This window comes from Myodes glareolus, chromosome 18 (genome assembly GCF_982192425.1).
Source record: "Myodes glareolus chromosome 18, mMyoGla1.1, whole genome shotgun sequence".
Taxonomy (NCBI): domain Eukaryota; kingdom Metazoa; phylum Chordata; class Mammalia; order Rodentia; family Cricetidae; genus Myodes; species Myodes glareolus.
Genome location: NC_142043.1, coordinates 22,881,602 through 22,909,294, shown reverse-complemented (window position 1 = coordinate 22,909,294; position 27,693 = coordinate 22,881,602). Strand labels below are relative to the sequence as shown.

At 37.3% G+C, this 27,693-nt stretch overlaps 1 protein-coding gene across 5 annotated transcripts in view; it reads left to right on the top strand.

The window, feature by feature from the left end:
- The window catches only part of Smap1 (small ArfGAP 1), an 80,990-nt gene that overhangs the window by 7,841 nt on the left and 45,456 nt on the right, over nt 1-27,693 (top strand). For 4 of the 5 annotated variants that reach the window (XM_085679466.2, XM_085679464.2, XM_085679468.2 and 1 more), the window contains exon 2: nt 21,772-21,905. In XM_085679466.2, coding sequence (XP_085535592.1) covers nt 21,772-21,905 — 134 coding nt within the window. Of the gene's footprint in view, nt 1-11,386; nt 11,406-21,771; nt 21,906-27,693 lie in introns of those variants that run through there. The other variant, XM_048430453.3, reaches the window with a different exon arrangement.

Sequence of the window (27,693 nt, the reverse complement as noted above, 5' to 3'; positions counted from 1 at the left end):
TATGATCGTTAAATACTGTTGTTCCTGCAGATGCTTTTTAAGTGTGGACCATAAGCTAGTTAAAGATGTTAATAGACACAAAATTCTTACCACATATTTTCTAATCTATGCTAGACCAGCACATTCATGAGATGCTTAGAGGTGAGTTAGCTTCAGTGTAACTTGGGTAAAGTTATAAAAACTGCACATATATTATACTAATTTTATATAGTGTTTCTTCTAGGAGATATTGTACATACTTTAGTTATACTACTTAATTCTCAAACCAGTCTTTTGAGGTGCTCCTTTCTTTCATCCTATGTACTGATGAGGAAATAGTCTAGATCCTGAACAGCTCTATCAGTACTGTAGAGCCAAGAAGGGTAGAGTCAGGGATGTTGTTGTTGTTCTTAAAAAAAAAAAGGTTCAAGTGATTATTGTATTTTAGATCTTTTTTTAGGAACTGGGAATCAAAATAGGGAACAGGTGCATGGACCTCTAAAAGATCTACTAATCCACTGATATGCAGAGAAGTTGTCTGATTTGCAAAACCTGGATTTGGGGATGGTCTCACTATGTGAAGGGATGAGTCTCAAATTGCTCCTAAAATGTTTGTATAAAAACATGTTTTTTGCTGACACCCCCCGCCCCCGGTAGTTTTTCAGTTGCATAAGTGCAAGACGGCCTTGTCTCCTTGGCTAGAACCAGTGATGTCTTAGGCTCTGAGTCTCTTGTGAGCATCTCTGATAGGCAAAATAGTTCATGTGTTGTTAGAACCCACTGCTACAATAATTGTGTCCAGAGTAATCCCACTGGAAGAAAACTCGTTGCTCCTGATTGCCTGTGTAGTTTGTTCCCTAGACCTTTGCCCTTTGCTGATTGTGGTCTCCATCTTTTTTCTATAATAAATCATAGCAGCATCCACTATAACTCATTGTCAAGCTCTAGCAAATTGTTGAATCTGAGGGTGTTCTTGGAGACCTCTCAACATAATTGGTAATATATATGTTTCAGTATGTATCACACAGGACATGTTGAAGTCTTGACACGTCACTGTAGTGCTTCCTTAGAGTGATTAGCGCTCAACAAATCTCTACTTTTAGTTGACTAATAAATCCAACCCTCCTCCCTTTAGAAATTTTTAGTTTAAACCTTTTTTTTTTTTTTTTTTTGTCTTTTGAAGCAGGATTTCTCTCTGAAACATTTTTGGCTGTCCTGGAACTCACTTTGTAGTCTAGGCTGACCTTGAACTCACAGAGATCTGCCTGCCTCTACCTCCCAAGTGCTGGAACTAAAGGCATGCGCCACCATGCCCGGCTAAACAAAAATTTTTTAAAAGATTATTTTTACTTTTTGTATATGAGTTCTTTGCCTACATGTAAGCACACCACATGCACACAGTGTTTATGGAGGCCAGAAAGGGGGGGGGTCAGATCTGCTGGAATTGGAGTTACAGAGAATTGTCAGCTATGTAGGTGCTAGGAACTCAACCCCAATCTTCTGCAGGAGTACTAAGTGTATTTGAGCCATCTCTCTAGTTCCTTAATTATTTTCTTATGGCACAAACTTACTCTGAAGGTATGCATTTAGAATGATAAAGTAGCTTTATTTTTGTTTATTTATGTAAGTATGTGTGGTGTGTGTATGTAAGTGCATATGTAGGTATATGCATCTGTGTGGACACAGAAGTCAAAAGGGGATGCTAGTGTTTTCTTTTAGCTCTCTCTAGACATTTGAGACAGGGTTTCTCATTAGACTGAAGGCTTGCTATTTAGGCTGGGCTGGTTGGCCAGCAAGGTCCTGGAATCTGCCTCTTTATCCTGAAGTTCTTGAGATATAAGCACATAGCCCTGTCTAGCTTTTTATGTAGGTGCTGGGATTTTGAGCTCACATCTCCTTGTTTGCCAAGCAAGAATCCTTACTGAGCCATCTCCCTAGGCTCCATAAAAACATTCTTTTTAAAATTGTTGTGTATGTGTGTGTATGTGTGTATCTGTGTCTGTGTGTGTATGTGTGTACATTCCTGTGTACACATGCTTTGACAGGTATGTTGTGTAGAGGTCAGAGGATGTTTTACTTGTTTTTCTCTTTCTCCCTTTACATAAGTTTGTGGGGTTTGTGGTAATCAACTCAGGTTGCAGGTATTTTATCTGCTGAACCATCTTAACCATGGCCATCTCCCTTAAAATTTAATTTTATTGTATATATATATGGGAGGACATGTGTTATGATGTGAATGTGGAGGTCAGAGGACAACTTGCACAAGTTGGTTCCCTCCCTTAACTGTGTGTCTTGGAATTGAACTCAGGTCATTGGGTTTGGTAGCAAGTGCCTTTAGTCTCTGAGTCATCTTGCTGGCCCTGCAAGAGCCTTTTCCCCTTAATTTTAAAGAAAGCATCCATAGATTAATGTCCAGCCTATGTGTATTTATCAGTATAATTTTCTACTTGAAGTATTAGAGCTCTGTTTAACTATCATAAAATTTAGCTGCAATATTGGAGAACTTACTTAAAATTTAATTTCATTTACACTTTGAAATTTTATTTCATTTAAACGTTATATAAAGCTATTTGGATCATGTGCTAGTATTATGTTCACATATGTTGAATGGTAAATGTAAGGATTTTGAGAGCTGCAAGGACTTTCTCACAAACTTCCATAGTCGTTCTCTCTCCCCACTCATCCAGTTTTTAATCTGTATCTCACAAGAGATCCAGGTAGTTGCTTTAGGGGGTGATTGATGATAGAATTTCAGATGTCTGATCTTGATCTTTTGTAAAGTGAATATTTCAAAGACCAGTGATGAGTTCAGACCTCAGATTAAAAAGAAATAAGAAGGATTCTGTGGGAAATAATATTCAGGACAATTTTATCTTCTGATACAAGAAAATCCATAAGAATTAGAGTTTAGTTTTGATGTGTTTATGTTTAGTTCATGTATTTATGCTCTTGAAAATAACTTGTGGGGGCTGGAGAGATGGCTCAGAGGTTAAAAGCACTGACTGCTCTTCCTGAGGTCCTGAGTTCAATTCCCAGCAACCACATGGTGACTCACAACCATCTATAATGAGATCTGGTACCCTCTTCGGGTCTTCAAACATACATACAGACAGAACACTGTATACATAATAAATAAATAAATCTTTTTAAAAAATAAAGAAAATAACTTGTGATGTAGAGTTGTGATTGTATCAGAAAACAAGCAGAGTACATTAGCTGATATAAAGTGATCACTGGTACACCACTTCTTATTAGTTTTAGAAAAAATATTTCTGCAAATTATGGAGCTTAAAACAATATAGTACATCCTATTATAGTTCCTGAAGGTCAAATCCAAAATGAGACCTTCTGAACTAAAAGCAAGTGTTGGTGGGCCTTTGTTCCATCTGGAAGATTTAGGAGAAATTCTGAAAATGGATTTCCTTTTTCCTGCTTTCTGGCACATGGCTGCTTTTACCCTCAAAGACATCAACAAGCCACCTTATGTTCTGTTCCTTCATTCCTTTTTTACACCATTACATCTTCTAGGAGCCTTATGATTATATTGGTCTTATGGAGATAATCCAGGATAATACTGTCACTAGTGTTCTTAATTCATTAACAGATAGAGATAAGTACATGGACATCTCTGAAGGTTTTTATTTGGTGAGAACAAATGGATTTATGGTAAAATGCAAACTGAATTTAATATTTTAAATTTAGCTATTGATATGGGAATTTTGTTATGTTGCTCAGGTTGGGTTTGAACTTTTGGTCATTTTACCTTCGGGTCTTCCAAGTATTGTATTACAGGCGTATACTGTGGCACCTGGCTTTTGGACTTAGATTTATAAAGGGTTCTGCTTTAGATATATTTAAAATGGCACAGGACAGTGATGAATAAAGTTAAAACTAATCATTCTTACAGCAGTTGCTTAAAAAGTATATGCGTTTGGAAAAGTTATTTCACACTATCTTGTAGTATGCACATTTATGTAGACACCTCCAAGAATTTATTAAAAAAGACCATTAGAACCAATGGTGTGGGAAGTCCTTCTGTCTATATTTTGCTTTTATTGGTTATGAATAAAGCTGTTTTGACCAGTGGCTTAGCAGAATAGGGCAAAGCAGGGATTCCAGGCAGACAGAGGAGGAAAGAGTAGGCGGAGTCAGAGAGATGCTGTGTAGCCTCCACTGGAGCCCATCGGAACCTTGCCGGTAAGACACAGCCATGTGGTGATACACAGATTAATAGAAATGGGTTAATTTTAAGATATAAAAGTTAGCCAGAAATACACTTAAGCCATTGGCCAAACAGTTTTACAAATAATATAGTTTCTGTGTGATTATTTTGTGTCTGGGCAGCTGGGAATGAACAAACAGCCTTCCCTAACAAACCAAGAATTGAGTTTATTCGAGTTATAAGAACCAAAGTAAATAGAGAAAAATTAACCATGTATAATTGCAATACATACTTTGAAGTTGAAAAATTCCTATAGATGGTGGTATAAAGTATAAAAATCTCAGAATGAATTTCATAAACTATGTACAAGGTGTTTACTCTGAAAATGTCAGAGATTGTTGAGGACAAATAAACAGGTACACCTTACTCATGGATAAGACAACTTTGTGTTTTAAGGATGACAATTCTAATCTCTAGAGCCAACATGTTCATTCTACTTAAAAATCAGTTTTTTCCTTTGTTTTAGGATTTAACAAGTTTATTCTAAAAATTTAATGAAATACAAATAACCCTACACAAATACCAAAAAAATTTTGAAAATAAAAAAACTCTTGAAAGACTAAACTCCTAGGTGTTATCAAGATGTGATATTGGTGTCAAGATAGGCATATATACTAATCTGGAAATATACTGACTGTCGTCTGTTAACTAAAGTGAGGCAAGTGACAAGATAACTCAGGAGGGGAAAAAGATAATCTTTTCACATAGTAGCAACAGAATGTATTTTGACCTTTATAACATAATAAAGATTCAAATGGACCATAAAACAGAATTTGAGATCTAAAACTATAAAACATTTGGATGTGAGTATGAAAGAAAACCTTTGGGACCTTATGTAAACTACAATAGTTTGGATAGGATACAGACACATGTCCTATAAAGATAAAAGTGTGAAAGTAGATTTCTTTAAAATTAAAAACTTTTTCAAAGGAAAAAAAGGCAAGTCAGACTTGGAGAAAACATAGTATCTGATAAGAATTTTTGCTCAGAATATGTAACATGAGTTTGGATGTTTGTAGAAGTTTTATCTTCATAGCCAACCAGTGGAAACAATCCAGATGTCCATTATTTGGTGAATGGATAAAGAAAACACCAGAGGGCCAGGCATAGGCATGGCTTTGATTCTAGCACTAGGACGCAGAGACAGGTGAGGTCAACCTGGTCACATAGTGAGATTCAGTTTCAAAACAAAACAGAAACCTACTGCTACCATACCAGCACCACCACCCCCAGCACCACCACCAAAAAGAACACACAAACAAAAAAAAGAAAATGCTACACTATAAAACAGAACAGTACCTTTCACTACAAAGGAATGACCAGTGATCCAGTCAGTAGAGTGGGCAAGTCTTAAATGTATTATGCGTAGTGAAGGAATCTTTATACAAAGAACTTCAAAAACTGTGGTTTCAATTCTGTAGCACTCTAAAATCTTAAAACATATACAAAATAGATCAGTGGTAGCCAGACATTTTAAAAATTAAAATTATGTATACATTTTATTTCATTTGATGTTTATAGTTATTAGGGATTTTACAGTAATTTCTTAAGTACTTTGTGAATTTGCAGTTTATATTTTACTACTAAAATTGCTTGGTCTATGAAAATAAATTTAATGGGTTGAGTAAAGATTTTGCAAATTGTTCTTGTTTCTGTTTTTTCTTACTGTTGTTAAAATTTTGTGTGTATGGGTGATTTGCCTGCGTGTATGTCTGGTGCACCACATGTGTTCAGTACCTGAAAAGGCCAGAAGAAGGCATTGGATCCTGGAGTTATAGGTGGTTGTGAGCTACCATATGGGTGCTGGCTATCTAACCAGTACTGTTAACTGCTGAGCCATCTCTTCATCACTGATCCGGAAAAGTTCTTGATTGGTACTCCTCTCCAGTCAATTAAAATATTAATGAGTAAACAAACCAAAAAGAAAATCCATGGAAATCAGTAGTTTAACTTTGTTTTGCTTTTAGATAAGGTCTCTTGTAGCTTGGGCTGACCTTGAGCGCTGCAGAGAGTTGAGGATGCTTTTGAGCTCTTTAGTCTCCTGCTTCAACTTCCCAAGGGTGCTGAGATTACAGGTGTGTGTGTCTCACTGTGTCTGGCTTGCTTTTCTTGGAGGGTGTGCTGTTCACCACGTACAGCTCTAAACTTGATTATAGCATCTTTTTAATGTGAATTATTTTGGTGCTTCAGTTGTGCTTTGTTAGGCAGTGTGATAGCATATGTGACTAAAAAAATATGACCTATAGGTAAGAATGTCTTTAGTAACCAAAATAATACTATTTAAATACTGTCAACTCTGAGGAGTTATGATCTGTACAACTTTTTGGTTCTATATCACTAGGACTTTTTTTGTGAGTTGAATAGGAACTTAGAAATCACTCTTTTCCAGAAATTCAAACTTGAACAATCAACCTGATACTCTCTAGCTTCTCTTCAGTTCAGTATGCTGCTTGAGGACAGGACTATTCTTGGTCATCCTTACCTGGTCTGAAAAGCAGATCATCAGTTTCACAATCATGTACTTGCTGCATCCTGTTTAACATACCAGTGACTTAGGGAGTTTGTAAAACAAAATTTGTAATATGTTATATATGCAAAGAATCCCTCTGTTGTAGATTTGGAAAGATTCCTCGATTTTCATGGCTATTTTGCCAAAATGAATTATTGCTCTGTTAATAGGCAACTGGACATTGGATCAAAGGTTTTCCCTTTGATTTATGATTGTCTTAACTCTGATGTGGCTGGGTAATATGACTGTTTTTGAAAAACCAACTGTTTTTAAGCCCTTCAGAGGAATGAGGTCTTAGGGCAAGTTGTTTTGCTCCTGACTTGGATAGAGGAGGAGGATACAGAAACTCAGTTCAGTGGGGGTCGATATCTCAGAGCAGAAACTAGCTGTAAAAGAGCTGTAGTAAATAAGTATATATATATATATATATATATGTATATATATGTACATATATATATATTATGGTGTAAAATGCTTTTTTGTCTAAGTCCCAACTATAGCTGAGCTTTAGTTTTTGTAGATCATGAATATTCACATTCAGACTATATTTATAATTCACACTAAATGAAGATCATTAGGTACACAGATGAGTGGCATTTTTCTAAGTATGTGCCCCCCAAAAATATTTAAAGGAAGATTGTAATTATTCTGTATATTAAACCCAGATAATTGGAACTAAAAATTCTCAGGGGACTGTTTCATAGATGTAGCACAAATTCTAATTGGTATTATTAATAATAAAAACTCAGAGTCAGCTATCAGGGTGAAAGTTAAAGGATCAGAGAAGCAGAGCGGTCAGCCACTAGAGAGTTCTTTCCTCTACTAATCTCAGACTAAAGGGGCAATCCTGCCCTAAGACTGCTTCCTTAGACTTTGTCCTCAGACTGCACTGAGCTCCCTGTCTCCTCCCACCTTATATTCTTCTCTTTACCTAGCCTTATCACTGTCTACATTTCCCTGGTGCTGGGATTAAAGGCCTGTGATCCCAAGTGCTGGGATCACCTTTGTGAGCTGTTTCTCTTTTAGACTGGATCAGTTTCTTGTAGCCCAGGGTTGACTTGAATTCACAGAGATCAGTCTGCCTCTGTCTCCTGAGTGCAGGGATTAAAAGTGTGTGCCACCACTGCCTGGCCTCTATGGCTAGCTAGTGTGATTAGCTCTGTGCTTTGATCCTCAGATAAGCTTTATTTGTTAAATCATAAACAAAATATCACCACACATAGAAGGTGACTTTGAAATTTTGTGAGGTTTTCCTTTCCCTCCATATCCACCCCTCACTCTTATAGTGTCCCCCTCTTAAAACTAAAAAAAAGAATAAAAATAAGATAAAAGTAAGCAATAACAAAAAGGAAAAAACACCTCCTCCATCTTTCCCGCCTCTCTGTCACCTCTTCATTCATCTTAGTGGCCTTGGGAGTTACTGTGTATCATGCGGTCTATTCTTTTGGCCAAACAGCATTATTTTAAATGTTCATTGTGTAGTGAGCTGTTGATCAGGTTCAAGGCCTCAATACTGGACCCCCACTGACAGTTCTCTCCCACATCCTGCTGTTGCCCAGAGTCGTGGAGATCCCGTGGCTATGGTTCCGCAGGATCAGTTCCTTCACACTCCAGCAGGTCATAAATGAGGTAGCTGTTGAGTGCCAACTCCATAACCTGGATGTGTGCCTGGGTGGCAGCTGAGTTGATTGATCTGGGCTCTGGGACTACTTCTGTCAGGTGAGGGGCAGAGCTAGCTCTCCCAGGCTCATGAGGAAGGGTAGGGTGAACTTTCCCAAGTGTGTGTGTGTGTGGGGGGGGGCGGTGGGCTGCTCTCTTGGGCTATCGGGGATCCAGGCATCTGTATTCCTGGGACATCAATGCAGACCCTGACTGCAGTGGAGTTCAGCCAGATTTTTTTTTAATTCTTAATAAATTTTTATTAAAATGTCATATTCTCAGAACTCTGACAAGAGGACGATCAATAATGTCAGCCAGATTCTTAAAGGAATGTCGGAGAAACTTCTTATGCATCCAGCAGAAGGAGGTGAAAAGGAACCATTCTGAAGTTCTTTCTGTACACCCAAACACCCAGTTCTTAATGTCTGTTTTTAGGGGAAGCTATTAATTGAACCTCAATTAATGTACTGAGGGGAAAACAATTCCAACTCTTCCCTTCTAGCCATACCTGTCTCACCATTGATGGGATGTGGAAACCCAGCCAAGTACTTGTGAAGCACACAGTCAGGAGACAGACAGCTTGAGTCAAGGACTTAGACACTTGTAAGACTGGAATATGTTCCCTCTTCCCCCACAGCACATTACCAAAGACCATTTTCAGCAATTCTTTTTACCAATCATTAAAAAAAATGAAATGAAAAAAAAGTCGAGGTACTGAGAACATATAGTTATATTATATGTATGTTTGTGAATATAATATTTCTACAATATTTCAAGTGAATTTGGTTAAAATATACATGTATAACTTAACATGCAAAGGACTAAATTATAGTGGTTAAGTTGAATAAACTTTTCCAATATGTACCAAATTCTTTTAATTTAAAAACATACAGCTGGAGAGATGGCTCAGCAGTTAAGAGCACTGACTGCTCTTCCAGAGGTCCTGAGTTCAGTTTCCAGCAGCCACATGGCGCAGTTCACAACCATCTGTAACGAGATTTGGCGCCCTCTTCTAGCTTATAGACACACATGCAGACAGAACACAGTCTACATAATAAATGAGTAAATCTTTAAGAAAAACATCTTATAAAAGAGGATATCAGCCTCAGTTAATACCACAACCAAAGAGCAGATTATCAGTATGTCTTGGTTTTATTTTTGACATGCTGGAGAATGACTTTGCTCATGGTAAGCAGGGGAGCTAAGCTATACTCCTAGCTCAGGAACTGAATTTTTAAGGTCACTCCCATTTAGTTGAAGGGCAATTTTTTGTGGCCCTTGTGTGTTCATATTCAGGATAGTTTTCTAATTTAATTTAAATATTTTTTTTTTTTGATACAGAATCTCATAATGCAGCCTTGGCTGGCCTAGAACTTCCCGGTGTAGACCAGGCTGGCCTTGAACTCATAGAAGTCACCTGCTCCTGCACCTTGAGCTCTAGGATCAAAGGCGTGTGCCACCACACCCGTAGGCTGCTTTCAGAGTGACTACTTTAGCGAATTAGTGACATAAATGCCCATGCCCTCTGAAAATATTTAAGTTTTAATTACTCTTTATTTTAAACCTAGGGTTAGGATTGCTTTGTCAAGTCAAATGATATGAAAAAGTTGGAAGGTTGTACTCTTCTACATTGAGAAAGATGTAGAGGAGGCACACCAAGTGCATGAAATACACTTTTGAAAAGAGTTAAAAAAAAAACAAAACAAAGCACAGTTACAGGAAATAGAATATGTGCTGAGTGTTAGATTACCCTGGGAAGTTTTGTTAGGTGTGGCTTCTTTCGCCTTAACTGTTGACTTGACTGTGGTGGTTGGTTTTTGTCAACTTGGCACAAATCTAGACACATGTAGGAAGAGGGTACCTGAACTAGGAAAACAGCTTCATCAGATTGCCTGTTGTCAAATCTGTAGGGGATTTCCCGAGTAATGATAGTTGTGGGAGGGTCCAGCTCACTGAGGGTGGTGTCACCCTTGGGCGGATGATCCTAGACTATATAAGAAAGCTGACTGAACAAGCTGGAGAGCAAGCTAGTAAGCCCCATTCTTCCAAGGTTTCTGCTCAATTCTTGCTTTGAGTGCCTACTCTGGCTTCCTTCAGTGATACACTTGATGTTGCAAGTGTAAGATGAAGTAGATGCTATCTTCTCCAGTTGCTTTGATGATGGCATTTTATCATAGCAGTAGAAACCTTAACTAAGACATTGACACATCTTACAGTTAATTGAAAAAAATCTTCAATTGAGAAATTATCTTTATCAGATTGATCTGTGGACGTGTCTGTGAGGAATTATCTTGATTGCCTTAGTTAATATAAAAGGGTTCAGCCCACCATGGGTGGTGCTATTTCCTGGGTGGTACCAGGTGGCTCTGGACTCTAAGAAATCTAGCTAAGTATGAGGCTGTGATCGAGCCAGCAAGCAGCATTTCTCAATGGTTTCTGCATGGGTTTCTGACTTGATTTTCTGCAGTTATGTACTGTGATCTGGAAATATTAAGCTAAATAAATCTTCCCTTTCCCTAAGATGTTTTTACTTAGGGTGTTTTATCATGGCACCAGAAAGAAAACTTCAGCCTGACCTTTTGGAGGCATTTTCTCAGCTGAGGTTCCTTCTCAGATGACTCTTAACTTTTATCAAAATGACATAAAAACTAACCAGCACAGAGTTCTTAACTATAAAGGGACCAAATGTAGTTTTAAATTTTCTTTCCATCTTCCAAATACAGAAAGGCACACCAGAAGTAGACTACACTAGAGACTGCAAGGAAACCAGCAGTGTTGGTCATGGCCTTGGCCTTCGTACTTGTATCACAATGAGTGGAACACTCACAGCTTGGCTTGGAAAGAGCACCATTCCTTAGACAACTGTTTAAAACTGAAGCCCCTCCCCCATCATCAGATGAAAAAGATGAATCAGTTTGTGAGGAATCAGAGTGTTCTGGAATATGAGGAAACAATTAGGAGATGATGTCATTTGCTGAGGAAAAGGCATACTGTAGGAAATTTAAGGTTATTGTCTGCACTGAATATTTACTGTTGGTAAGTATTTTTAAATACTCTAAAGGATTTTAAGGTAATCTGTCCTGACTGCTAGATGTTTGCTTTTTAATTTTATGCTTATAAACATCCGTGGTATCAAAAGCTTTAGTGTATACATAAGTATTTCTAGAGAATTAAATCTAAGGTGTATGTTAATGTGTATCAGATTTAAAATTGTTTATCTGTCTTGGCTGAGTGATGAGACCAGCTAATATTCCCATCACTAGTATTTTCAGCTGACTGACCTACACACAATCTGTTACAGGGTTTATTTTTAATAAGATTCTTTGATTTGATTGTGGAAATGATTATTTTGCTAATATTTTCATTATTAGTTTTATGATTAAGAATTTTAATATGTTTACTGGTTATTTCTGTTCTGTTGTGATCTATCTTTCAGTTTGGCTTTGTAACTGTGCTCATAATTTTGTCTTGGTTATTCAGTCAGACCAAGAGAATATAAAATTTTAGATAACATTTATTCCTATGGGCATGGTAGGCTCTAACCATCTAGCCTTGTATTCTACCTGTTTTAGGCTAGAGTAGGAAGCAGTGGTGTATTTTGTAAAGTGTTCGGTGATTGATATATATTATAGTTACGAAGTTATATGACATTTAGCGTTAGGGGAAGCTGTGATGGTGTCTAGTCTGCTGTCTTCATCTTAGACAGATGAACCAATCTACTTTTGCTGGCTTGCTCAAAACTGTAGAGTAGTGAGGCAACATGGCAGCAACCCCAGAATCATGTCAGCCTTTGTTAGGTCACAGATTAACATGTTTCCTGTAGTCTTTATAGAAACAGTTAACTCAGCGTTGAGATTTTTTAAAAATTTTCTTTAGATCTATTTAGGTTCTTCAATATTCTTTGTATACAGTGAGAAAGGTGGTAAATTTTGAGTTGATATCTCAATCAAGCTACATTTAAATAATGGCAGCATTTGAAAAAAATCAGTTATTAAAATGGGTCCTGCTTTTATATAAGTATTTGGTCATTTTGTTAAATATAATTCTGGCAATAATGGAAAATCTTTCAAAATTTTATTCCTGTTTACTGATGGCTGCAGTGTCAACAAAACATATAGTTAGCTCTTGAAATAAACTTGTGAACAGTATAGAAAATGAAAGTACTTTCGAAACAAATGTTTATTTTGTATTGGAATTCAGAGAATGTATGCTCTACATGGAAAATGATTTGTAATTTATTTTTAAGCTGAGGAAGTATTGTTAGTATGTATGTGTGAGTAGCTCCTGAAATATGGATTGACGTTTATTAGTTATTTTGTTTTGTTTGAGGAATGATAGTTAACATCATAGTGAACAAAACCAGGTTTCTGGGGAGATATGAAAATTGTCAATATATTTTAAAGAAAGTATACATTCCTTTTCCGCATTAAAGTACAATCCACAACCTCTCTTGTATAAGTGAATATATTGATGCCTTTTATCTCCTACAGTAGAACTTTTAAAACATTTAAATGTAGTATATTGGGATGTTATATCTGCCCTCTGCTGGAGAAAATATATTTTTGCTATTAAACAAAATCACTTTAGTAATTTTTTGATAGAAATAATTCTTTGTAACTTAAGAGTGCTATAAAATAGAGTTTGGGAAAAATACCCTTATTTAAAAGAGATGTATTCTTTTCTTTTTCTTTCTTTTTTCTTTTTGCTATAGTCCTATGTAGTAAATTGTTTTGTTTAAAATGTCAGTAGTGCCCTTGTTGAGAAATACTTATTATACTAGTGATTAATACCGCATTGTGGCCGTGTGTGTGTGTGTGTGTGTGTGTAGTTGTCTTGTTGGAATTTTTCTGCAAATTCTAGATCTGCTCTATTCACTGTGGAAGCTACTAGCTATATGTGCCTATTTAACTGAATTTAAGCATTCAGTTAGTTTCATTAGCTATTTTTCAAGGTTTAATAGTCATGTTTAGCCAAGAGCTGTGGGTGTTGGGCAATGCTGACTGTATAGCCTGTTTTTAATATCACAGAAATCTCACTAAGGATGTTAACATTAAAAAATTATATTTTATTAAGGCATGGAGCTCTGGCTGGCCATAATGAACTAATCATGGAGCTGAGTCTGGTGAATTTCTGATCCACTTTTCTACTTCCTTGCTGTTGCTTTTACTATGTCTCCAGCTCCAGCCTTAACAGTTGAAATAAGGGTTATAATTTTCATGGAGTAACCAGTGTTCTTAAATTTGTAATGTATTTGTTTCTTTGCCGTATATCCTTTTCACATAGAACACTTTCTACATAAATAATTAACTGAAGAATTTTTTGGTAGGGTAGAAGATATTTACTGTACTATGTAATTTACTTCAGATTGTATGTATTTACTGCCAAATGACTAGTTTTCTCATTTTGGAGTATTGAGTATTTCTAGCATTTTGATTCTTTACTATGAATATTTAAATTAGAAAGTAATTAACGACCATAGCTGAGGTAAAAGCTACTTTTCCATTTTGGTGGGTTTGGCGTAGAAGGCAGTATGAGTCACTCCATAGAGAATCTAACTTTATGACAGTGTGAGTGATGGCGTAGTCTGTATTTCACTGGTTGGAAAATTCAGACAGTTGAACCAGTTTCTGATGGTTATACAACTGTAGCTTCCTAGCCAGGATATGGACATGGATATAATTCACCAGTGACTGGTTTTACTTACTACTACTTTTACTTAAGTGTGTGTGTATGTAAATAAATATGTATCTGTTTAGCTGTATACATATTTCCACATATGTAGATTAAAAATTGTGCACCTCAAATCAAGATATGGAAGAGTTATGTCATCATAAAGACCTCTTAGTTGCCCTCTCATAAATATACACACTATCATTTTTTGTTTTCACATGCCTAACTTTGGCAGACTTGAGTTTCTATTCCACTTAACATTTTTTTTATCATTTAAAAAATGTTGTATAGGATCTAGAGAGATTGCTCACTTGGTAAGAGCATGCCCTGCACTTTTATAGGACCTGAGTTCAGTTCTCAGCACCGAGGTTGGGTAAGTCCAACTTCAGGGAGATCCATGCCTCTGGCCTCTGAGTGCCCTTGCACTCATGTGTACATATCCACACACAAATACAGACAGACACATTATGCTGCTTAGTTTTTTTCAACTTGACACAAGCCTAGCCACACGTGGGAAAAAGGAATCCTAGTTGAGGAACTGCTTCTGTCAGATGGGACTGTGGATATCTGTGGGGCATTCTCTTGTTTGTTAGGACTACTCTGTCCACTGTGAGAGGTGTGGGCCTGGACTAATAAAAGTAGCTGAGCAGGCCCTGAAGAACAAGGCAGAAAGCAGTGCTCCTCCATGGTTTCTGCTTCAGGCTTCTGCCTTAGGCTCTTGCCCTGGCTTTTCTTGGCTTTAATCCTTATAAGCTGCAATCCTTCCTTCTCTAGGTTGCTTTTGGCTATGGTGTTTTATCATAGCAAAAGAATGCAAACTGAAGTTTCATTTCTGAAGTAAATGGCCAACAGTGCAGTTTGCTGACTTTTATGGAAACTGCATGTTTAGATTCATAAAAACCAAAATGAAGCAAACCCAAGCTGATCTAACTTTTCAGTTATTTTTCCTTTCTTTTTCTTTTCTTTTTTCTTCCCTTTTCCCTCCCACCCTCTCTCCCTCCTTCCCACTCTCCTTTCCTCCCTCCCACCCTCCTACTACTGTACACACACACACACACACACACACACACACACATATTTTACTTTTGTGACAAGGTCTTGTTATGTATCCTGGCTTGGCTTGAGTTTGTCTTTGTGATATAAACTAGATAGTTTCCTAGAAATAAATTAAATTTATGTACCACAATTCTGTTCTGTCTATTCCACCCACCTAAAGGCTGGCCTATCAAAAAGGCCAAGGCAGTCTATTTATTAACCAATGAAAGTAACGCATAGACAGATAACTCTCCTCCATCAATTGTAGGTTACTTACCTAGTTTTATTTGCCATTTCTTGATAACTTATCTCTTTAGGAATGCTGCTTTATGTATTGTATTTGTCTTATAACTTATTTTAGTCATTGTGTTTACATATTTGGCTAGAAATGGAATTCAGTGTGTTGTTTTAGTAATAACAGACATGGAAATGTTTTATTTTTACTGAAATTTGCATGTCTCCCAAGTTCCCTGAAGATAATAGTTATATTCAGATTTATTTGTAACATCTGTCCTCATGTATTTCTTAGATAACTTGGAAAAAATGACAGAATTATTGATATTGATGTTGCTACTACTCCTATGTTCTAGTGAAAGATTGACATTGCTGACCAAATAATACACATTATGTGCATTGATCTTCTACTCTCTGAAGACTAAACAAGTGTGTAGAGGAAATTTCTCAAGACATGTTCTTCATTTATGTTTTATTTTACTTTGCTAAACACTGATAGCACATATTATTCAAGCCATATGCAAACATTTGGTTATATACTGTACTATGTTATTAAAACTGCTGTGTATCATCTCATTCACTTTTATACTTTTGAAAACATCTGTTTACATAATTATAGCTTGCTATTCTTAATATGGTACAAAATTCGTCTTCATCTTTGTATTTCTTCTGCTAAAAATAAAAAGAAAGCCAATTTATTCTATAGTTGTTTTGCTATTTTTTTGATTCATCATTGTTATTATATGTTATATCAGAGCCATTAAAAGGCATTAGTCAACCCTCTGTTATTTATGAACTTGGTAAAAGAGTAGTTAGACTCTACAGTTAGTTCAGAATGTTCTTTTATCCAATAGTTTCTGCTTTGCTTTATATGAACCTTTTTAAAAGTATCAGTTATTATACAGAGAAACATTAATTATCAAAATTATTTTCTCCACTACAGGGCTTATATGAGCACTAGGTCCTCTGTGTATATATTATAGGTTTCATTTTAGTATTTTTATGAACTCCTGAATGTGTGAATGAGTTGATCTCTAATACTTGTGACTTCTCCTGGGGCTCTTTTCCTTCTTGGTTTGCCTTGTCCAATTGTTTTATTATATTTTAGTTTGTTATGTTTGATTGATATCTCCTAGCAGCCGTTCTTTTCTAGTGAAAGACTGAAAAGGAGTGAATCCAATTGGAGGGGAGGTGGTGAGGCACTGGAAGGAGTAGAGGGAAACTGTAATCAGGATAGAGTGTATGAGAAAAGAATCTATCTTTAGCAAAAGGGGCGGGTAAAACCATAGACTAATGGGAAGGAGGATGGATTTGGCTAAGAATTTATCGTGCTGTGAGAAGATGAGCAGTGGTGGACATCACCACTGATGAGCAGTTGAGTAACAAAACAAAGATATTTATCCCATAACAGCTGCACTCAAGAAATGAGGCTATCAAGTTCACCAAAGTTTGGATTTGTTCAAACAAGCACCTACTGACCGTCTCAGAAGCACACATCTCCCTTTTCTTGTTACAAGAAAATGGCTAACATTCTGGCCTTCCCAGTGTCCATGCTCTCCTCTCTTTTAAAAGTTTCAGTCACCATTGCTAGTGTTGAAGTTAAGTGGAAATTGAGCATGGGGTATTTTTAATTTTATGACATGCAAAAACTAATAACTTTAAATTATAGTAAAGCTTTTCAGAAACCCATTTTCCTTGGCTGAACTGTTCTTTGTCAGTCACTTCTTCCTCCCACCCCAAACTGTGACAGGCCTAATCCTTACAAGTGACTAGAATCCTTCTGTATTCCTGTGAGAAAAATAAATGTTCAAAGAAGGAAAAAGGAAACAGTGATACTTACATACAATGGGATGCTACAGAGTGCAATATAGGCCACTTCTTTTGGCTCTAGGACCCCATCTGGTGTATCACGATTAATAAAAACCCAGAGATAGATATGGGGATTCAACCTGTGTTGTACCCGCATCACATGGAACCCCAAAACAAGACCTCCACAGAGCTAGGATCCGATGCAAGCACACTGGGGTTTATTGATTACAAGCTAACTTGGACCATAATCCAACACACCAACACAGCAGGTGGGGGAAAACAGCCACGAGCCCTCAGAGTAAGGGGTTTTTAAAGGGAAAAACTGCAAGCAGGGTAGCATAAGCCTTGGGTTATGATTGGGTAAAGGTATACAACCTTGAATTTGTTGGTTGGGTTATGGGAGATTTCAAAACAGTGGCTATCAGCAGACAAGAATTTTAAAACATTGATTAATTGGATAGCTACAAGGATGTTTGAAGCAAGCAGATGTTGTTTGGATACCCTATTGGGTCATTTTGACCAGGGCAAACACAGTTTCTTGGAAATGTTTATGACTTTGCTGGGCTGCATTCACTCCTCAGTTAGGCCCTGTCTAAAATGGAATTCATTCTCAAAATGGAGTTTGTTCTGCTCTTTCACCAAAACAGTCAACCACTAGAGAGCCCTTTTACCTATACCAAGTCTTCAGACCGAAGGGACGAGATCTTGTCTCCATGAATTCTCAAATTCCACACCACACCAAGTTCCTGTCTCTTCCCTTTTATATTCCTCTCTCCGCCCAGCAATATTACTCCTGTCTCCGCCTCCCTAGTGCTGGAATTAAAGGTGCGGGATCCCAAGTGCTGGGATTACTTTTGCGTGAGCTCTGTCTCTCTTTTAGACAGTTTCAATCTTGCATAGCCCAGCGATCTGACTGCTTCTGTCTCCTGAACCTTGGGATTAAAAGTATGTGCCACCATTCCCTGGCCTGTGTGGCTGACTGGTATGGCTGGTATCCCTCTTATCTTCAGGCAAGCTTTATTTATTAAAACACTAATATATCACTATAATCTGATGTAGACCCATGCAGGCAGGCTCTGTGCATACTGCCTCAGACTCTGTGAGTTTATATTGTATTGGTCCTGCTGTGTTTAGAATTCTTGTTTCTTTGGTATCCTTTATCCCCTCTGACTCTTATGCTCCTCTCTACAGGGTTCCCCTGAGCTCTGAGGGGGCGGAATTTTATGGAGACACCCCTTTTTAGTATTCTGACGTCTCTCACTCTCTGCATATTGTTTGGCTGTAGGTCTCTGTATTTATTCCCCTTTTTTGCATGAGGAAATTTCTCTGATGATGGATGAACAAGGCACTGATCTAAGAGTATTGTAGAATGCCAGTAGGGGTTATTTTGTTTTTAATTTTTTCTTAGGTCCCTGGTCTCAGGTTTTTCATAACCCAATCTGTATTGGGTATGGGTTCCATCTCATGGAGTGGACCTTAAATCAAATTACTATTGGTATGTAAGTTGATTCCATGACTTGACAAGTATGTGGAGTGGCTTTGACTAAAACAGTTTCTTGTGGCTTGAATGGCATCCATCACAGTTGTGTTGTCAGTACTTGGAAGGACATCTCTTGGAGTGTTCTGCTGTGTGAAGCCTCCTTGTATTGGTAGCTGTATTGAGGAAATGGTCCCTGAGCAGCCATAACATTTCTCTGTACAGCTCCAGAAATCTCCAAGGAAATGGCTGCTTGATTGAAAGCTCCCACTTATTTTGCAGAATGGCATGGCTGAAGATATGGGTGCTGCCAATGGAGTATACCTTTAAGCGTGGTAGAAGTATCATGCAGAATCCTACTGTACTTAGGAACCACAGAGACAGCAGAATTGGCTCATTTCTGGTTCACATCTTTGCCCTACCTGGTATAGTTACTTGGTTTTGTTCCCCACAGCTTCCAAAGAGACAGGGAAGGATTGACAGATTTGAGTCAACCAGCCCAACAATTCATGCCTAAGTAACTTCAGTCATTTAAGTAGGAAAAACATCAAGGGCTGCTTACCATACAGATTTAACACGAAATCAACATTCTTCAGTGAACTTTAGCTAATAATGCTTAACCCCTTGCCAAATACCCTGTTGGAAGGTTGGGTCTTCCTGATCTCCCTAAATTAACAAATGTGTATAAGAAATGTGTATGTAGTAGTCAGTAGAAGCCTTTGTGTTTGTGTCTTAGAACACATTTCTTGTGGCTTGGTGAGTTTTATTTGTGGTTATTGTGTGCTGAATGTTTGAGTTGAAGACTTAAGAATAATCTAGAATTTTGCATTTCAAAAATGTGGTCATTGAATGACATCATGGGCATCTTGGGAACTCACCAGGAAGACAGAGTTCTTGGTGTTGGTCCAGGAACTTCAGAGTTAAAGCCAGTGTTGGCACAGAATCCTAGGTAAAACATACGGTAAACTGAGATACCAGATGTTTCTTTCACCTTTCTTGGTTGAGACGTTACTGATAAATTAATTAAACTACTTACTTGTCTGCATTTACCTATTTCAGATTTCTGTGTAAGTTTCAAACTATAACGTATTGTTATGTAACAAATTTTTGTGAGAAATAGTTAGGGATAGCCAAAGGAGGCAACTGTATCTGGATTAGTGGAAGTCCAAAATGTGTATCAGTTTATAGATGCCAGTTCTTAAACCTGAGATGCGATGTTCAGAGGTAGAGGAGTGTGTGTGTGAGTGTGTGTGTGTGTGTGTGTGTGTGTGTGTGTGTGTGTGTGTATGCTTTCTGTGGGGAGGAGGAATCTGTGGGTGTGTGTTTAATTTTTACTATTTTGTAATGACTGACTTCATTGTAGAATAACCTTCACCTATAGATGAAAGTATACAGTTGCTTGCAGTTTTTTCAAAGTTTCATACTTACTTATGGCTCTTATATAGCTATTTTGTCGTTATCAGACAACTTTTAGAAATCCTGAAATGTTTTTCAGAAGCTTTCTAAAAACTTAATTTTTTTCACTGACAAATTCTACAAGCAATATGTGAAAATAATCCCGAGAAAACTCAAAATTATGAATGGAAAGAAGACATTAAAAGTATAGCGTCAGGGCTTGTGTTTTTATATTCATGTTAGTGTCTCTGCAGTATTCTCCAGGATTTCTTGGCCATGACTGAAATAAATGCCATTTCTAGAACGTCAGTTTTTAATATGTGCATTAAGTGTTAGTGAAATAAACACTTGTCTTCTTACCACCTTCAGAAGCACAGAATAGCTAGTGCCCTCCAGGCCTGCATATCATTCCCTGATATTTTTCTCTGATCACACCCTGTTTTTTCAGTACCAGATTCTACCTCAGAGGTAGAAGCTTTCAGTTACTCTGAGTTATATTTGCACATTTTCAACTTCACAAGTTGCTTAATACTCTGTATTCCTTTTAAAATATTTTAAAATCTGATACTTTTGAGATTCCTCATTGGGACCAGGGATTTTTGAGGTAGTCTTGTTTTCCTTACTGTAAGCACTTTTCCCCACTGTGTTAGAGCACAATTGAGACCCTTGTAGTTTAAAGAACATTTTGAGAGTATGCTTATTTTCATGTTTCTTGGATAATCATTTTTTCTTTCAAGTACCCACTCATTTTTATCTGCTCATTGTTTTTCCTGTTTATCCTTTCTTACTGATATTTACATTTTATTTAGATATACTCATGCTATTTACCATAGATTGACCCTGACTCGTGACCCTCCTGCCTGAGCCTCCAAAGTTTTGGGATTATAGGCCTGCATACCATTCACAGAAACATTTACATTTTTTGAAAAATGAGTGTTCTGCCCTTGGAATCTCAGCTATTCAAGATGCTACAAGACAGTCACAAGTTTGAGGCCAGTTATGGACTGTTAAATGAGACCCTGTCTAACAAAAAAACAAAACCTTTATTTGATTTATTGTTAACATTTTAATTATTATCTTAGTTAGTAAAGAATTTTTCATTGAGATATATATATATATGTATGTATATATATATATATATCACTGCTGTTCAAATATGCATAGTGAAAACTGTTTGAATTAATTAGTTTTAAATTCTTGAAGTTAGGGAAACATTGCCAGGAAAGCAAACCAATCAAATGACTAAATTTCTTTTCTCTGTGCGTGTGATATATACAATAAAATATGGGTGGGCATGCTCTTGTGGAGGCCTATGCTTCTGTGCTTCTATGCTTCTGTGGAGGCCAGAGTAGAATATTGTCTGGTATTTTCCCTATGGGTCCCTGTCTACCATGTTGTCTTGATAGGGTTTCTCACTGAATCTGAAGTGCACAGTTTTGGCGAGGGTGCTGGCTGTCCATGGATCTTCTGGTTCTGTCTTCCAATGCTGAGGTTATAGGCATACACTGCCTTGCTTGGAATTTTACGTGAATGCTGGGGATTTGAACTCAGGTCGTCATGCATGGATAACAAGTGCTTCTATTCACTGATCTGGTTTGTAACCTTATAGTGCAGGTCTGGCATGGCATTCTGTGAAACTGTTGCCAGTGTCATTTGAAGAAATTTGAGCATGTGATTTCTATAAGTTATTAACAACTATTTATGAACTAGAATGCAACTAGTGTACAGTCAGGATGTTTTAGTTTCTAATACTTGCCTTTCCTTGTTTCTTTCCTTAATTAGGTCCCCGATGGGCTTCCTGGAATATTGGTGTGTTTATTTGCATCAGATGTGCTGGAATTCATAGAAATCTTGGGGTTCATATATCCAGGGTCAAGTCAGTCAATTTAGACCAATGGACACCAGAACAGATACAGGTAAACATTACTTAAAAAGAAATTATTAAAAATGTATTTTAAATAACTTTAAATACTTAATCTTTCATGTGTCTAAGGATTAATATCAAAGTACATGTTGAATGGCATATGCCATATTAAAATTTGAATTATTTCATTTATTAATTCACTGATGTTAAATTCCTGTTGAGTCTGTGGTAGTCAGTTTCAAATCTATTTTTCTTTTTTTTTGTTCTAAAATGTTGATTTCACAGTATTTAAAAATGTTTTAATTGAGATGGTGAAATTTGCCTCTATTAGTTTAATATTCCTGCCAGTAGAGGGAGTCTGGGTAAAGATAAAGGGAAAACCCTCCTCTTGCCTGAAAACTGACCTGAAGACTGTCTCTTCTGTCTAGAAGTGTCCCTGGGGTACAGAGGGAGGCTAGTAGTAGATGGCAGTCCAGTGAGAAAGCATTGTTCCCAGTTTTGGTTTGTGGAGAGTAGTTAGCTTTGTCACAGATAAATTTACAATTGCATGAGTTTGCTGTTTTTCCACGGCGACAGTTCTAACTCTTTAAAGTCTTACTTTTAATCCTTCAGGTTAGCTGCACGTGTAAAAACAGTTACTTTTATTGGCTTTACTGATTTTTATTATGCCCTTTGAAATTCCATTAAAAAATTCTGAATATATCAATACACAAACATCTTTTGGTAACACAAAAGATTATTTCCAGGATGCCTGCTAGATAGCCAAACCCACTGATACTTAGGTGCTTTTAGTTGGTGGGATAACATTTGCACATATCTGTTCATACATATTCTTGCACATGCTTGAAATCATTCCTAGTTACTTACAGTATTGGGCATCACTTAGAAACCCTGCAAGTAGCTATTAGACTATTTTGTTTAAGGAATAATGACAAGAAAAGGAAATGTGTGTGTGTGTGTGTGTGTGTGTGTGAGAGAGAGAGAGAGAGAGAGAGAGAGAGAGAGAGAGAGAGACACTCATGCATGCACACAATAATATTATGTTTTGTACAGATGTGGTTTTCCCTCCTATTTTCAGTCTTAGTTGATAAAAGGCTACAAATGCAGAGCTCAAAGATACAGAGGACAATGGTATTTGGGGGACTTCAGCGATACACAGACATACCTCAGAATCAGAAAAGATACACCTACTTGGTTTTGGGCTATGGTAACAGAATTTTTAAAGACCTTTAGGCTATAAAGTCAAGTATAGTTGATTTAGTTCTGTCTTAAAATTAGCTTCTGAGGTTACTGTTGGTAAAGGCCATACAAGAAAATATTATCCTTTGAGTATTTTCAAAATCTCGGAGGAGAAACCGGTTGTACAAATTAGATCAGAGAAGGAGAACTTTTGAATACTTCATATGAGACAGTGTTCTTACTACCATCTCTGTAGCAGATGTGGTAACTAAATGACATGCTCTTTCTCAAGAAAGAATGATGAGTAGATTAAAATATTTAAATTGCATTTGTAAACACAGAGGATAAAAGTTGAAGACAGAGGATGTGTACTTTTTAATGGCTCATTTTAAACCAAGGAGAAGACTCATTAGACGCTCTAGTTCTTTGGAAATACTTTACTAAGACCACTGAGAGAATTTGAATAACAGATTATCTGAGACAGGTAGCTATACATTTTAGAGCGTAACTTTCCCATCAGAACTATAGTTACCTTTTTTTTTTTTTGTGAAATAGATAATAGGTACTTGGCAGCATACTGATGTTTTAAGAAATTAGGAATTTTAAAAACAAATTATGTACAATATTTGAAACATATTTGAACATATTTATTAACAGTTGTTACCTGTCAACTTCTTGAAGTGAGAATCATTATGGGATGTAAAACTTTCTAATTGTTTGTCACCAGTGAATACTCTGTCTGGCCCGTAGTCCGCAGAGCTCTTCCCACTGTGCCTGGATGAGAAGTAAGGCTAGGGTGTTCTGGGAACCCAGCGACAAGCAGTTGTTTTACTTTAGAACATAGTCACATAAACGGGTGGCCACCTAGCACTTTGTGGTGGGCTCTGCAGGTGCTTGTACGTCATGTGAAAAAAGTACGTTCTGAGATGGCCCAATTAAAACAAGTTGATAATGCTGAGTCGTCGTTGATAATGCTGAGTTTTTCAGGCTGTGTTTTGTTTAGTCTATGTTTTGGCTTAGAATATTTCAAGGCAAGTTGATTCCAGCAAGGCAGGAGAACAAAATCATTAAGACAGACTGCCAAAGTTAGACTTGTGTGATTTCCCAGGCTATTTGATTTCAGGAGGCATCAATGTTTTATTTGTATAATAAGAGTAATATTGTCTGCTTTGTAGGGAGAATCAAATGAGTGAGAATGGGTGAAACATGAGCTAGTATAGTATCTGACACATTTTAAACAAGCCATAAATGCAAATAAATTATTAGTAGTAGTATCTGGTTCATTTATTCATTATATAAAACCCTCAGCATTATTACCATGAAATATGTTAAGCAATTTAGCATCTTTGTGATAGGTTGTGATGAGTTGGTTTCTAAATTTACTGCCAAGGGTCAATTATTCTGTATTATTAAATATTAATGAATTTCTCTTTGAGAGTACTAGCCAAAATTAGTAATTTCATTTATAATGGTTAATCTTGATTGTCAGCTTTACTAGGATTTAGAATTACCATGGTAGCAAAACTAGGCATTTCTTTGAGGGATTATCTAGATTAGGTTAATTGAAGTTGAAAGACCCACCCTAAATGGGTTACACCATTCCATGGACTGGGGTCTCTTTCTGAATAGAAAGGAGAAAGTGAACTGAGCACACCTTCAAGTCTATAGTTTCTTGACTCTTGACTGGATGTAGGGTGACATACTGCCTCCTGCTCTTGCTGCCGTACTGTCCCTGAATATATCCCCTAGAACTTTCCTTAAGTTGTTTTTGCCCATCATTTTGTCACAACAAGGAGACAAGGAACTAATACAGATGGCAAGGCATTTTGATACGACGGGCATGAGCCACCATGACTGACAACTTTTAACTTTCCTTTTAAGGTAGCCTTGTTCGTTTATTTTACACACCTCTTTCCTTAGTGATCTTCATGTCATATTTAAAAGCAAGGTTACTTGCTTTCTGTGACTTTCTTGTTCTGCCTATCTCACTTTTATATTTCCCCCTATATCTCTGTTACTCCTGCCTTGCAGAATTTTGAGCCAATTCCTAGAAATATCTTCTCCTGTTGTGGAGCCCTGTCCTAGAAGAGCAAAGATTTATTTTTATTTATTTATTTGTGTGTGTGTGTGTGTGTGTGTGTGTGTGTGTGTGTGTGTGTGTGTGTCTGGACTCTTTCTTTTAATCTAATCTAAACTTAAGGACCCCTTTGCACTTGTTACTGGATAGTGTAAAAATCCTTTCTCTAAGTGCTTTTCTCTAAATATTTTTTATTTCCAGTTTATATTTTTTCCTATTTTGTTTTTTAACATCTATTAGTTGTAGGTGTCAGGCAGATCTAGTGGTTGTTAGTGGTTTGTCCCTTTTGGATTGAGTTTGAATTTTATGGGGATAAGCAGTCAGATTAATTTTGTTATAAATATTACCCATAGACTTTTCAGATTTTTGTGTTGTATTGGGGTGTCTTTGTGTTTATATTTGTGCCTATGTGTATGGAGACAAAAGGAAAACTGTGGATGTCCTTTTTTGTTTGTTTGTTTGTTTCGTTTTTTGAGACATGCTATCTCTATAGCTTTGGAGCCTGTCCTGGAACTAGCTCTTGTAGACCAGGCTGACCTAGAATTCACAGAGATCCGCCTGCCTCTGCCTCCCAAGTGCTGGGTTTAAAGACGTGTGCCACCACCACCAGGCCTAGCACTGGGCTTTTTTATTTGTGCTAGCCCATGTTATCTAGTAGGGGCATTGTCAGCCCATTATGGAGTAAATCCACTTACACTCTTTTTATATGTGTGTATATATGCATTTTAGGAAGCTTGTACAGACTTGAGGTATCCCTTTTTACCCTGCAACCCATACCCCAATTTAACCCTTTCTGTTCATTCATTCTCCTTTGTTCCTTTATTCTACTGTGTTCTGTCTCGCTTCTTTTAAAAGTTCCCTCCCCACACTGTGGCCCCTTACTGATTCATGACCTTTATGAAATACACGTAACAGGTGAAGATTCAAAGTTAACAGCCCGAAGTGAATAAAAGCATATGATGTTTGTTGTTCTGAGTCAAGGTTACCTCACTCAGAATGGTTGTTTGTAGCTTCTTCCATTTACTTGTGAATTTCATAACTTCATTTTTCTTAACAGCTGAATAATAGTCCATTGTGTACCATATTTTTGTTACCCATTCATCAACTGATCGCCATCTAGGTCACTCCTGTTTCCTGGCTATTGTGAATAGAACAACAATGCAAGTAGATGAGCAAGTATCTCTTTGGTAGGATATAGAATCCTTTCGTTTATATGCAGGAATGGTATAGTTGTGTCATATAGTAGATCTGTATCTAGTTTTTTGAGAAACCAACACTGATTTCCATGTTAGCCATACTAGTTTGTACTCCTACCAGCAGTGACTAAATGTTACCCTGTAGACTTCTAAACATTATAGGTTATTTTTGATGTGCTTCTCCAGAATTTGATGGTAAGACCCTGAAGTTACCACTTAGAACATTGAGAGATCAAGCTGGTACTCACCTGGGAGCTTCATCCCACTGGCTAGCCTTCACAGTGTTGGAAGGTGGTGCACATGCTATTAGAGGAGAGAAATAGCCTTCAGCTTTACCCCGCTGTGACTCCTGGGAGCTATAGTAACAACCAGCCTGTCAAGACATGCCCACCAATGCATGGGAGTAACCAGATGCTTTCTGATTGGACTTAAAGCCTGCTCCACAAGATGAAACTGATATCTGATATCATTATGGGTTCAAGAACCTGTAGGGCTTTAGGGGAAAACCAACTAACTACTACTATTCTGCTAAATGGGTATAGTATTAAAACAAATCTTAATGAGTTGTACACTTAGACTAGTGTATCTCTCAGCCATCATCAAGAGATGCTTCTTTTTGCAGTGAACAGTGATTAATAAAGAGATCCATAAGTGGCCAAGGTCTCTTATTTAAAGCATTCAGAATGCTTTGTCCTAAATGGGACATCTATATCACACACTTGCCTCTCAAGGCTCGGGTTGTGGAGGAAGGGGAGGAAAGAGTGTAAGAGCCAGGGTCGTGAGTGATTACATTGAAACTGTTTTTTGCATACAGTGGGGCAGTTGTATATGTGAACAGTGGCTGTGACAGATTGTATGAGACCTGCACAGACTCAAGCCATACAGAGTCACTATGAAGGATGTGGGGTAGGTAGGTAGGCTGTAGACATGAAGTTCCACCTCTAGCAGAAGAGTTATTGGTAATTGATAGTTGCTGGAATGAGGATGAGGAAATTTAGTTTTCTTTTTTCCTTCCTTCCTACCTGACTTTGGTTTTTCGAGGTAGGGTTTCTCTGTGTAACAGTTTTGGTTGTCCTGTGTCCTGGATCTTGCTTTGTATGAAAGGGCGAGGTCAATCGGCAGTTAAAAATTAACCAGACTAGCTTACTATAAAAGATACAGCTTTAATAAAAAGAAGGAAGGAAAACTTACACCAGAGTCCAGGTCCATCAGAGAATGCAGGGGCAAAAAGAGGAAGTGGCAAGGCACTTCCATCTTTTATTTGTTTTGTGTGGCCCCAGGGGGACACACCTTAAGCAGAATGTGATTGGCTGAGATTCCCCATCACTTTGTAGACCAGTCTGGCCCCAAGCTCAAAGAGCTCCACTGCTTCTGCCTCCTGAGTGCTG